At 35.0% G+C, this 13013-nt stretch overlaps 1 protein-coding gene across 4 annotated transcripts in view; it reads left to right on the top strand.

Annotated features, from left to right (window-relative positions):
* The window catches only part of CCDC91 (coiled-coil domain containing 91), a 114393-nt gene that overhangs the window by 70162 nt on the left and 31218 nt on the right, over nt 1-13013 (top strand). For all 4 annotated transcript variants that reach the window (XM_084206022.1, XM_084206021.1, XM_084206023.1 and 1 more), the window contains exons 9-11: nt 3965-4057; nt 4235-4303; nt 6000-6176. In XM_084206022.1, the coding sequence (XP_084062148.1) occupies nt 3965-4057; nt 4235-4303; nt 6000-6176 (339 nt within the window). The remainder of the gene's footprint in view (nt 1-3964; nt 4058-4234; nt 4304-5999; nt 6177-13013) is intronic.

The raw sequence follows: 13013 nt of genomic DNA, 5'->3' as shown, positions 1-13013 counted from the left end.
CTTTAATACTGTCTGAGAGAGGAAGGAATGTTCATAATTCTTACCTGTGGAAACTGCAGATGCTGAATGTGATTGATTCAACTCCCACCCTTTGTCTGGCTTTAATTCCTGGTGAGAAAGGGAGGGTTTGTGACATAAAGCTGCTTAGCTGTAGCCATATAACTCAAGAGAAAAGATCTTTACTTCTGCAGTGGTCTATTGTTCAGAGACCTTTACTATAGCAGAACAAAAATCTTCAAGCCAAGTAAATGAACCTAAAACTTGTAATCTCCTGTGAGCTGAAATTTCAAGGACACTTGAAAGCTCTCAAATGTGGAAGTGCTGAAGTGAAACTTTTACCTTCTGTTTGTTTTTAACCTTCAACCCTCTTTAATAAATTTGTCTGAAAGACCAGCTGAGGAAGCACTGATTGTATGTAAAGTTCACTGTGAGCATTTAGTACCAGACTCCAAAGTCATTCTGCATGTCTAGAAATTCAGTGTACCAAACGCTTCTCTATAATAATTTCTGCTTAAGAGGGTGTATGGATTGTTTTAAAATCTGAAATACAAACCTAGCTGCCCAAACTAAAGAATAGTTCCAAAAGGCTTAGAATAGCTTGTGATGCAGATCTGTTGAAACTAACAGCTTGGAATTCTGTTGATACAATTGTTAATAACTTCCTTTGCATTACTGCCTTTTTTTTTTTTTTTGTCCAAAGTCTGTCTGAACACTGTTATTACACAGAAAGAGCTAAAACTTCTTTCTTGACAGAAGCCTTTACTATCCATAACTTCCAAGATTTCCTACTCAAGTGATATGCATAACCAAGATCCCTGAATATGCCTTTGAAAGATCTGTGCTTCTGAAATGAGGAATTCAGAATTTGGGTACAGTCTTGTCTAGAAAATGGATTAATAATTCCACCAAGATCACTCCACATCATTTTAATAAGCCCAGTTTTCTGGGACATTCTGTGTCTCTCTATGAGGACTAACACTGCTGTGGGGCACAGTACTGTGGAGAAAACCAAGACATTCTTTATTAGTAAAAAAATTGCATATTAATTACATGCAGAATGGAAGCTTTCATGTTGTATCCATACTAATTATGTCATATGGCTTTTCTGGACTTAAGATCTGTGTGAGGGAGAAGCAATTAACATAATATTTTATTCTGTTTTTTCCATTTCCATTCACTTTTTTTTCCATATAATTTATGTAATGCAATAGCTTAAGGTATGTTTCTCTCTGAAAAACAAGAGGTGACCCAATATAGATTCTGAAGCCAAATAAACAGTTCTCCAAGGTATTTCTCTGGGACTAATACAAGAGAATTTGCTTTACTGGGTTGTATGGACAGCTGTTGCAACATTTGTGATGATAAATGATCTTTTGGAAGTTCAGATATGAAGGTAATCATCTATGGAAGGATTATTCCACATGAATAAGCATTTATATTACAACAGGAAAGGACCTACCAAACTATTCACAAGAGACTTAGAGTATTGAAATTATAAATTCTGTATTTCCATGAGAAGTAGTGATACTATTTAATGTAAAAAAGGTTGTATTGAATTATGACAGAAGTTATTAGCTTTTATTTTGAAAGCTAATAGGGTTTGTATTTAGGGTTTTTATTTGTAAGGACATTTAGAAAGCATTCTAAATGCCCTTACAAATACTTGCCTCTGGTATCTTGAAAAATATGAACTAACATGTTTTTATGAATAGATGCAATTCTTCTTGGAGTTCTTGCTGAATTTCTGTGAATTCCATAAAACTCCAAATGCAATACCATATAGATTTTCTAGTCTACCAAGGAAACAGGAGAGCCTAGCTTAATCAAAGTAATCACTTCAGTCACAGCAGCCTTCAGGTTTTTGGAATTGTTCACTTACTAGGAACTACTTTTTGTAGTTAGAGTTTTGGTTGTGATATCTGTATTTTCAGGATTGCAGGTTCCTGACAGGTTAATGAGAAGTTACCTCTGCATGGAGGTTTAGATTATGTGAAGGACTCTGGTCATCAAACTGTTTCATCATCAGGGGGACTGACACTGATTTTCTCCACAATTTCTATATTGTATTTTTGCATATATCTGCATTCCTGGACTTCCAGGATGGGTTTGAATGCTTTTTTATATGTAGATAGAAAATAAAATTTTAAAATTCTTCTGGAGTTTAGATGCTGAAAATTTTTGGTCCCATTGAGAATGGTGTGAAATACATCTGATAGCTGGCCTGTTGTGGCAACTTGAAATGTGGATACAGGTAACCCCGAAATCTGATGGAGAGTCTTCATGTAAAACCTGGAAATCAGATGGTCAGAGTCAAGCTGGAATTCACTGCCTGCCAGGTGTAAACTGGAAAGTCTCATCTCACTGAACAAGCTGGCTTCCATTTTATTGCAGGTGTTTTATAGATAGAGGTGGTTTTCTCTTAGGAACTCTCCTTAGGGTCTCCTGTGCCGATTCTCAACAAGCAAAATAAAGATTCAGTATTTTGCTTGGCATGAGTAGTGAGCTTGGATTTGTGGCATATGTCTGTGAAAATATTTGCATGTTTTTGTTTTATATTGTGTCAGTGTGAAATAACATATTAGTAACCTGTGCAGTTAGTCAAGTGAGGAGTCATGGAGAGCATTTAACTAATAAAACCCATTTATTGTTTCATCTTTGAGTTACGGGGAAAATGTAATTTCTGTGAGTGTCCTGATAGTTAAAGCTGATGTCTGAAAACACAAGAAAAGTGAGTTGCACATCATTAAGTATAAACATGATGTGAATTTTGCTACTCCTTCCACAGGTGTTTTCCATTAGAATATGTCTGCCACATTCAGACCTATTTTAAGTAAATTCACAAGGAAATGCCTCTTTACGTGTTTATCCTGGAAGGGCAGATAGGCGTTTTACTTTATAAAACAGTCTAAAATTTTCTATTCTTCAAATGAAAAAATATTTTTCAGAACATAGTATTGCAGTTTGGTAATGTATTTCTAGCTGCCATTAGAGACTCTTGAAATTAAAACATAATTAAATTTGTGAAATGACTGTTTCTTAGATATGCTGGTGAAAGGGGGATTTGCCTGCTTAACTGTATGTGTAAAAAATTTATGTTTGTTATATACATTTAAACTAAAATAAAACTCTACTGTAACTTTCCTCTTGGTGATCTTGTAAAATGTTATTGCATTGATACTGTACTTTCAGGTTATAATAGATCATCTTTTATATAATCATCTATCATATCAAATAACTTGTAAAAGAATGTAATGACTTGCTAGCTATTATATGACAAATTTGTAGCATCAATAATTTCCAGCAATAATTTTTGGTTTTGGGGAACAGCTTAGCTCTTAGAGAGAAAACCCACATCCTGCAAATTCTTTACTTGATACAGAATAAAAAAAAATGTGATTATAAACAGTTCTATATCTGCATATAGAATATGTGGTCACTTCAGAGTTCATTTTCTCCTTTAAAAATGTTTGGGATGACAAGAAATTGACAAAAAAAGCAGAATTCTCATTTGTTCACATTTCCTGGTTCTTCAGGGTCATGATATCACAAATGGTTGAAAGAAATATGTTTGACTTCTATTCTCTGTACATACAACTGAGGTAGTGCAAGACTAATTTAAATTCTGCAGCTGTTTAAATTAAATAAAATGTGGTGCTGCTTAGACCATCTTTATCAATTGTGTGAGTGTTGCTTTTACATAGTGATTCATTTTTCAACTTCTTTCACAATACTTTTTAGACTGAAAGGAAATATTAATTATTCAGGAAACAAAATATTTCTTACTATTGGAATTTTTCCGTGACATGAAATCACTTAAAGGAGTGCTGTGAATGTAATTTAACCGAATCTACATTTGAAGTAATTTTGTGAGTAACTGACAAGTCTAAGTGTCTTGGATGAATTCTTTTTGTCTGTTTTACTCACTGGCCATGGTTAGCAAAATATTAATGTTTTCTCCCAATAGCATCAACGACTTCTTGACATTTTGGAAGCAGAAAAGGAAGTGTTATCACAAAAGATAGAAGAAGCTATGATGCAGCAGTCGCAGAAGCACAAGGTACTGCTTTTGTTTATCAAAAAAATGAGACACCAGCATCATGGAGTTTATTGGGAATGGTCCTGTCACAGTTACTGACAGGAAGAGGAAGCTTTCTTAAACACTTTGGCTGTTTGAAATTAGTTTTAGCCACTCTTTTATTGTCTATTGCAGTTTAATTTTTCATAACATTTGCAGGAAGTACTGGACAAGTGTTTGGATGAAGAAAGGCAGAGAAGCAAGGAGGCTCTGGCAGCTGCTGCAAAGGTATCTCTCATCAATTAGTGGACATGCCATGTGGATTCCATGTGTGTCATTAGAAATGCCAAGCTCAGACACTCACTTTTGTTTCATAAATGTATTTATCAAGCTCTGCATTCTCATCTGTGCTTAGAAGAAGCTGGTTCTACTGAAGATGAACCTGTCTGCTATACCCCATGCCTTGATGCAGAGATGTATCTGCCTTCTCTTGGACAATAGCCTCTGAATTGTTTATAACAAGAAGTCACAAAATTGCACTTCAGTTGCTGCTGTTACCTAAATATTTATTTTTGTGGTCCTTTGACATCAGTGCATCTTGATTTGAAGAGCTAGGTCTCAGGTCAACTGATGATCTTAATAAAACAATCATGTCCTATTCAACTTTAATTGAATATGGTCATCTTCAATGAGGAGAGAACTAACATTAAAATAATATACAAACAGGGGCAGTTTAACAGGCTTTGAATTATTTTATATAAGCTGATGTTTGGCTAAAAGTGACTATTCAGTTTTTAAATATGATTTCTCCTGTCTATTTCATTATTAAGTGCATTTGTGTTTGGACAATAATTTTGTAAATTTTAAGCTGGAATTAATTTCTAATACTGGTGTAGAATGCAGTACAAAAGGTCAGTTTCATGTAATGATCTGGGGAAGCTAGTAGTGTGTATTCCCTGGAATCAGGCTATATTATAATTTTCTGTATGTCTTTCTTGTGTAGTATATGAACACTGGCTGAACACCTCACTGAATAGCATTCAGTAGTACCACAAACATTTCTTACATGGTTGATATCTACAGGAAAATGTGTGTATAATAAAGCATCCTAATTTAATTATTGTATTTTTAATATCTAAGTAGAAAAATCAAGTCCTAGTGAATTGAAAGAAACAGCTTTAGTTGGAACTGTAGGTATCTGATGAATACAGTGTTTTTAAGCTGCAGGATTTGTGATTAAGTTTTGTTAGTCCATGTTTGCTTATTTTGAACTTCAGTTTGACAGTTTTTATTTGTAGATATTATGCAGTGGTTGTCTTGCTGATAAATGTATTAATGTGACTACTCATGAATGGAGCTGCTGGCTTCAAATTCTCAGTGATTTCAGATAATGGTTGAATATAATGATTGGGAAGAAAACAGTATAAAATAGTAAAAAATAAAATAATGAAATAACCAATACTAAATAATAAATAATAAGAATAAAACAGTACTTCTTGTAGCATGGCTAAGGAGCTTTGGGAGGGAAGACACATTTGTTTTAACAAATGTATATTGGCTGATTTTCTACAGAAAAGACTCGGAGAGTTTTTGCACTTCAGATATTTGTAGATAAGAGCAGGAATATCTCTGACATGGGGATATCAAGGGAAGCCCATGATGTGCGTACTCTTGCACAGGTTTTGCTGCTCTTTTATTTTTTTGTTTGTTTGGTTTTTTTAACTAAGCAAAGTAGTTATGAATGCCTGTCTTTTCAGCAGGGGGAATTTAAGAGCCTTCCTGTAACTTCCTTTTGCTTTCTGTAACTACACAAGTCATTGCCCAGAGGTAATGCCAGCTTGGTATTACACTGCAATATAAATCAAGCGCTGTAAGATAGTTCAGAAGTGAAAATATTCACATCCCATATCTTGTGACCATGATATATATGAGTCATTCAGGTTAGGTGTGTTGCTCATCTAATTGTGCCTGGTCTGTTTCAAAGGCTGAACAAGAAGTAGTGCAGGAAGCTGTTCTGAAAGCAGTAGAGGAGGAGAGGAGAAATATGGAGAAGATTCATGCAGAAGAAAGAAAACTGTGGGAAGCAGAACGTGATAGTCACAGAGAGAAGATAGCCCAGGCTGTTTCAGAAGCCATGCAAGAGCAAAGAAAGCAGAATCAGGTTAGTGTGTTTTGCCCTTCCATGCACCTGCTTTGTGTGTTTTTTGTTTTACTTTTGTATGTCCTCTGTTGTCGTGGTAGATTTTCCTGTGTCATCTGTCACTTAGTTGATATTTGCAATGCACAGCAAGCGGTTTATCTTCACCTAGACTGTGTGTATGGAGAGAGGCTGGCACATACAGAACAAAATTCCTGTGACCTTTAAAGCTACATATATTGAAATGATGTAAGTCAGGCCTGGTTTTGTCCTCTGACTTCAAAAGGAGCCCAGGATGAGCAGCTCAGGGAGTGGTATTTATGCTGTAAACAGTTCAGATGACTTCCATACCTGTGGGAGACTAAAGATGTCACATTTGTTCCTTACAGAACAGGTACAAAATAGAGAGAGGGTTATAAAAACTGGAAACCTAAACCAGTAATGAACCAGAAATGTTTCTAATGGTTGGAGAGGTGCTTCTATAACAATAAATCGATGCCCCTTAACACAAATTGAGAGGGGCATTCCCAATAGTGCTTTTAGCATTTCTGCAAATTCCAAATTAAGTATGTTAAAATTGCAAGTAAATTATTCTTCCAAAAGTTGCATTTTGTGGTCTGTGATGCTGGAAATATTTGGAGGGGCAGCCTGTGAATTCACTGATACTTTAGTGGCATATTTGAATGTTATAGTCTTCAGAAATTTAAGCAATATATATTTCATTGCTGTGTTGTAATTTGATATTGCAGGATTTTTTTATGTGCCGCATAAGAAAATAAAACCCAAAATGTAAGAATTTGAAGTAAAATAAAAGTACTCTTTTGAAACAGATGCCATTTTCCTTTCCAGTGTTAAACAGCGGTAATAACCTCAAATACCTAATCAGCTACAAAAAAAAAGTTTTGATGCTATGCCATTATCATACTCTGTATTGCCTAAATTCTTAATGTAAATAGAATGATTTTATTTTTTATATCTTCTTCACTTCTTCCAAATGTAAAGTATCAAATGCTGAAATGTCACTTTTCAAGACTTTCAGCGAGCCTTCAGACAGTCAAACTCCTCAGGACAGGATTAACAGCTGAGTTCAAAGCTGAATTCAAGCTGAGAACAATTCCTTGGGCTTTAATTAGATATAAATAATTCAGACTGTCCAGAAGGAGAATTGGTGCCAGTGGTGTAGAGAATCTCTTCCTGGAAGGGAGAGTGGTTAAGTGTTCATTAACTGGAATAAAGAAATGGAATTAATGGTAGCTTGTGGAACATGAAGAGATGGGGAGGAGGAAGACTATGGTAATGAAGTTTGAGAAGGGTTTAGATGGCTGCTGAAGATTTTGGGGGGAAGATTCCCATGTCTGGGTGCTGGAGTTCAGCCAGGCTTCTGTATCCATGGATTTGGGGGCACTGGGTGTCCTGGCTGTGGGAGAGATGTGGGCTGAGCTGGGCCAGCGACTTGAGGCAGGTTTGCCTTCACTCTGCAGGGTGCTGCAGACTCTCTCATGGTTGATGTGGCCCTTGAAGTTGTCACAAGACAGGATGGCATTAGAAGTAGTTTAATATGGATGGATATATTCTTTGATAAATCCTAAATCTGCTGCTATGTCTGTGTTTCCCTAAGGAAGTGATTCAGTTCTCTCCAAGGGCCAGGTTTTTCCACTCAAACTTCTTTCAGATCAGGTAGTTCCTAGTGTGGAAGTACCTGGTGATGTACTTGTTGGGATGGTGAGCAGCACAGAGGTGTTGGAGGCTCTTGAGATTAATTCTGTTGTAAATACCCTTTAGTAGTGTCATTGGTTAATTCCATTTCTTTTCATACCAAACAGCTCTGACAGCTTTAATTGTAACAGGAATAATTTCTCTGATTTGGTTATAACATGATTATTTCTCCTTCATGTCTGGTTCATTTTTCAAACACCTGATCTATTTTTAATTAAGGAAAAATGCAGATTTTTCTTGAGATTTCAAAAATTCTATCAAATATATCTATGGTATATATGAAGTTACACTCTCTATTCTCTAATTAATGAGTAAAAATTCCTTGGGGAGGATGGACTTTCACAGAGAAATTGGTTTCTTGGAGAAATTTTCCCTTCTTCCTATGCCAAGAACTTGCATATTTCCTTTAGGCCGTTGCAATTATAAGCATACACAAAGCATAAAAATTTTCTGTCAATGAAAGAAGTCCTGCAGAGCTGATGTGCCAAATGATAACTTATATGTGGTGTGAGCTACAGCTTTTGTTTAACAATGAAAAACACTTGGGCCTACAAGGCACTTAGTGTGTGGGCAGTAATTTTTTCTGCGTAGAGCCTTCCACACAGAGTTGTTTTTTATTTATGTTTTATTTTCTGTAAGATTTGTCTTACAAAAGCTACAACTGCAGTCTTGACTCTCTTCTAGTTATTGTTTAGGCAATATATTAAGTCAGCTCTGTAAAGGCCAAAATGGAAACACAGAGTCTAACATTTTAGACAATGAAATATAAAAAATCCTCGAATAAAATTTTATTTTGCTGTAAATTATTTAAAGAGATTTGCTTTATTGATTTGAACTGAAAAAGAAATTCAGCACAGTATTAAAGGGAAGGAGTTTTCCTTCACTGGTGCAGTAAATCTGTGAAATTGGAAGATCACAAAGGGTCAGTCTGGTCTTCTGCAAATAGGTGAGGCAGAATGGCTTACAGTCAAAGTGCTCACAAATAACTCTAGGAATAATTAATGGAAGAATTCAAAAACATTGAAAATTTTATTTTTTTCTTCAAGATGCAAACCCATAGAGAAAAAGGCGTTTTCATCTGCAGGGTGCAAGAGTTTATAAAAGATGTATTTTAAAAACTGTAGCATCACTGTGTATCTGTAAAACATTTAGGTTATGAAAATGAGGGAAAATTAATTTCCGTGTAAAAGTGGAATGAATTTGTTGGCTTCTCCTTTACCCTCTAGACCAGAGAAACATGATTAGGAGTTTTGATTCGTTGGTTTAAAAGACTAATTTGCCACCCATTAATTTTCTTTATTAGAATAAAATATGTTGGTTTTTTCCACCAGTTTTTAAACACATGCTCTAGAAGTTATGTGACTATATACGAGAAAGCAAATGGAAAAAGACCCATTAATGTTGTTTGCACTTCATTGGTTAGGCAGTTTTAGCAGAAGAACAATAAAGGTTTGAGGATCACACTTGTGCTGAATCAGGCGGTGAAATTTTCCTTCATCACCTAAATAATTTGTTTAGAAGAAGAAAAGATGCAGGGATGATACAGGTATGGTTTTAGTTGTTTCAGACTTTTTTGGTGGTGTTGTTGCAGAGTGGCCAGGAAGGAGAACCAGAGGGGATCCAAATCTGGAAGGTTTATGTAGATGCCTTCTATTTGTGAGAAATCCATGCTTGACAAAACTTTGTCCTAAAAAAAATGTTTGTCCTCCGTCAAATTGTTGTCAAGTCTGCAGATAAAGAAATACTACTTCCATTTAAAATTTATTGTACTAATTTAACATTGCCAGAGAAAAATTGGGAGACTTAGAGTCAGTTTAATAAATAAATCATATTTAATATCAAATATTTTGTTACCAAATATGAAACAGCCAAGTAAAGATAAACTTCCAGTGAAAGTAGGAACTAAAACATACTGAGTTAATATTTCAACTTGATGGAGCAACTTGACATGCCACCTTCTTTGCTTTTTCTTTAAGAAATTAAGGGATTACAGTAATATGAATATTGTTTTGTGAAAAAATTTTTATTAAAAACTTTTTATGAAAACTTTGACTGTTCCAATGACTTGGGGTCTTTTTTTGGAGACATAGTATTTGTACATAAAGTAAAGCTATTACTTTTTGAAACCTTCTAAGTCTAAAGGGATAAATGAGATATTTTACATCACTAAGGAAATGGAAAAATGTTTTTTAGAGCATGCTCTTGAGGTTGTGAAGTAGTAAAAGTCCAGATGACTTCCATTTTGGTTGAGACTGGCAGCATCTTCAGATTTTATAATTGTGTTTTTCAGGTGCTTCATGCTTTTATAATAGTTTTTTGTGGGTTTTTGGTTGTTTCTTATTTTTTTTTTTTACTTCTGAAGAGCATTCTTAGTTTGGGGAAAGAGCAGGCTTGCATTTTAAATCAGGAAGAACAAGCTCTCCTTGAAAAGAGCTAGTAGTCTTTTGATTAAAGATAGTATTCATTTGCACAGGAACCTCGTGATCCTCTTTCAACACATTGAAAAGTCATCATAGATTAGAACTCATCTATTTAACAGGCTAGATGTAGCTTGGCATGTCTCCAGTATTTTCTTTTCTATTTTTTCTGGTGTTTTTTCAGTGGCATCTTCCCCAGAAGAAGAGTTTAATGTCTGGTTGTTGTCAGTGTTGAGAGTGGTGAAATTCCTCCACTAGAATTTTTTTTTCTAGAGCACCTATTTAAATAAAAAGTGGGCATCCTCTAGATAAGGAGAAAGTGTAAGAGGTAGTTTGGCTGAGGCAGAAGCTTTTTACCCCAGAATCCAAAATTGCAGTGAAACTCCTGGGGTACAACTCTAAAACTGAAAAAACAATGGACAGTTCTCTCTATCTTTCTTTACATTTATTTTTACTCACTGAAAAAACTGAAGGCCAAAAGTTCTTTGGGGATATAGGATGATGATATCCATACAATTCTGAATGAAGGCTGCTGTATTAAATTAATCAGTAGTGGGGAATGAAGAGTAGCTCCCATAGCTGTAATGCACAGAGCTCTCTGCATGGCAGTTATCATTTTACAGAGCCAAATAATCAGCTACACAAAGGAGGTGAAATCCACGGGGGTGTGGAAGTGAATTAGCAAAAGAGACTGAAGAGAATTTATGCACCACTATTTTTGTTTTAAAAATAAATTTATTAAAAGTAAAAGGAAAGCTAGCAGCTGCAGGGTGAGCCCTGGAAATTTAAGTTCATCTCATAGCTTGAAATAAATAATTCTGTGAAGGCATTTGAAGCAAAGAATCACCTTTGTCATTTCCTGAAGGCTTAAATTTAAAACGCTGTATATATTCTAGTGTAGTTTACCCTAATTCTCCAGGGAAAAAGAGCCCGAGTTCATCTCTGCCATAATCCACACAGCAGATCCATTAGAGACTCAAGTGCTCAAGTGTTCTGAAAGCTGAAAATATTTAGGAAATAAAAGAAAAAAAAAACCCCTTTAATTTATTAAAAGAACTAACATAAACTCTGCTTCCTCTTGGACACGAGGAAAAGCAGTAAGGCAAAATTATCTTACCAACGGGAAAGTATTTCAGGAAAACCGAGGCTGTGGTGTCTCATTCAGCCAAGCCACAACTGAGATATACTGAGATATACAAAGAAAAAATATTTTTGCAAGAGAAGCTAGCTGAAACACTTATTAAAAAAAAAAAAAAAAGAAAAAAAAGGAACTTTTCAGTGGTCTTTGCTGAGTAAATCTTTAGGAATTAAAGGCGATTGAATATGTTCACATTTCTGAAGGTTCATATTGTGGTGTTCTTTGCAGAGCAATAAATTTGTAATCTATGGTCTTAGAAAGCATTAATACAATCTTACTGGAAAACATCTGAATAGTTGAAAAATAATTTGTTATTTAAATGGTGTTTAATGAATTTCCATGGATTTATGGATATCAGCATATGCCATTGCTTAGAAGGTATAATAAAAATGTATAGAATACATAAATCCTAAAATAAAAATGTATAGATCACCTAACACCTAAAGAATGAGTGGCTTCTTACCTGCTACATTATCAAAACTTTTTTGGTTCTCATCTACTTGAGGGAGTGCTTTTGCTGGTAGTTTGGCAATCCTGAAGGAATTGAAGGTATTGAAATTCTCAAGGATTTCCATGCCCAGTGATGTGTAAGGGAATAAAAGATATGTAAATAAAAACATGGAGCTGTTGCCTTTGTTCCTAAGGATCTGGCTTTTGTTTCTTTTCTACAAGTGTTAAAACTAGCTGTTAAATTCTTGTTGAAAATTACTGTTTGTCTAAATATTTTTCCCCACTGCCCTGCATTTGAGAATGTTGTAAGGACTAAGAAGGCAAAAAGGTTTTCTTAAAAGTTATTTCCCACTCTAGCTTTCAGTCAGATTTATTAGCTTTTAAATGGCCCTTTCTTAGCCCTGTAATCTGTAAAAAACCAATTCACTTTTTCTCATGCATCAAATGAGTAGGTATTGAAGGAATTTTTTGGTGGACATTATGAGGGGAAAAGAGGAAATATATGGGGATTATACATCTGCCTTGTTATTTCATTGTCCAGTAAATTTGTTCTGTGCAAGGTTGCCTCTTGGTTCATATCAAATTTGGAAGCCTAACTCACTTTTTCCTCCATGGCCCTTTTGTGAGCTATTTCTGTATACAATGAATACCCTGATAAATCTCTGTGATGTCTCTTTATAAATGTACCACTATCACTCAAAGGTTTCTTAGTCTTTCTTTTTTCCTTTCCCACTTCCCAAGTACTTTTTGCATCCTCAAGACCAACCCTGTTGCTTGTTGCTCTGAACTAAATCATAGTTTTGTGTCAGATCTAATAGTAAATATAATTTTTTGTTTACAGCATGCAGTTGGCATCATATCTGTAGGAGATAAAATATCATATCTAAAAAGAAAGGTACACTCTTCAAACAAGGTTCAATCTTCAAAGCTCCTACTTTTCCTGTATTTTTATTAATGCATTTTTTCTCTCCTTTGTAAATACTGCTGTAATTACTGTTGCAGCTTCCCAGCCCTTTACTCCCTTAAATAGGCTATAAACTGCTTTTTGCCTCTGTTTCAGGGTTTGTTGTTGTCTCTTTTTCCTCATTAATCATTCTGTTTATAGTATTTGTTACTAGAAGATCAACTTTTACCTGTATT

Source organism: Fringilla coelebs (assembly GCF_963513975.1).
Source record: "Fringilla coelebs genome assembly, chromosome: 5".
In the NCBI taxonomy this organism is placed as follows: Eukaryota; Metazoa; Chordata; class Aves; order Passeriformes; family Fringillidae; genus Fringilla; species Fringilla coelebs.
This window is presented reverse-complemented; position numbering and strand designations above follow the sequence as displayed.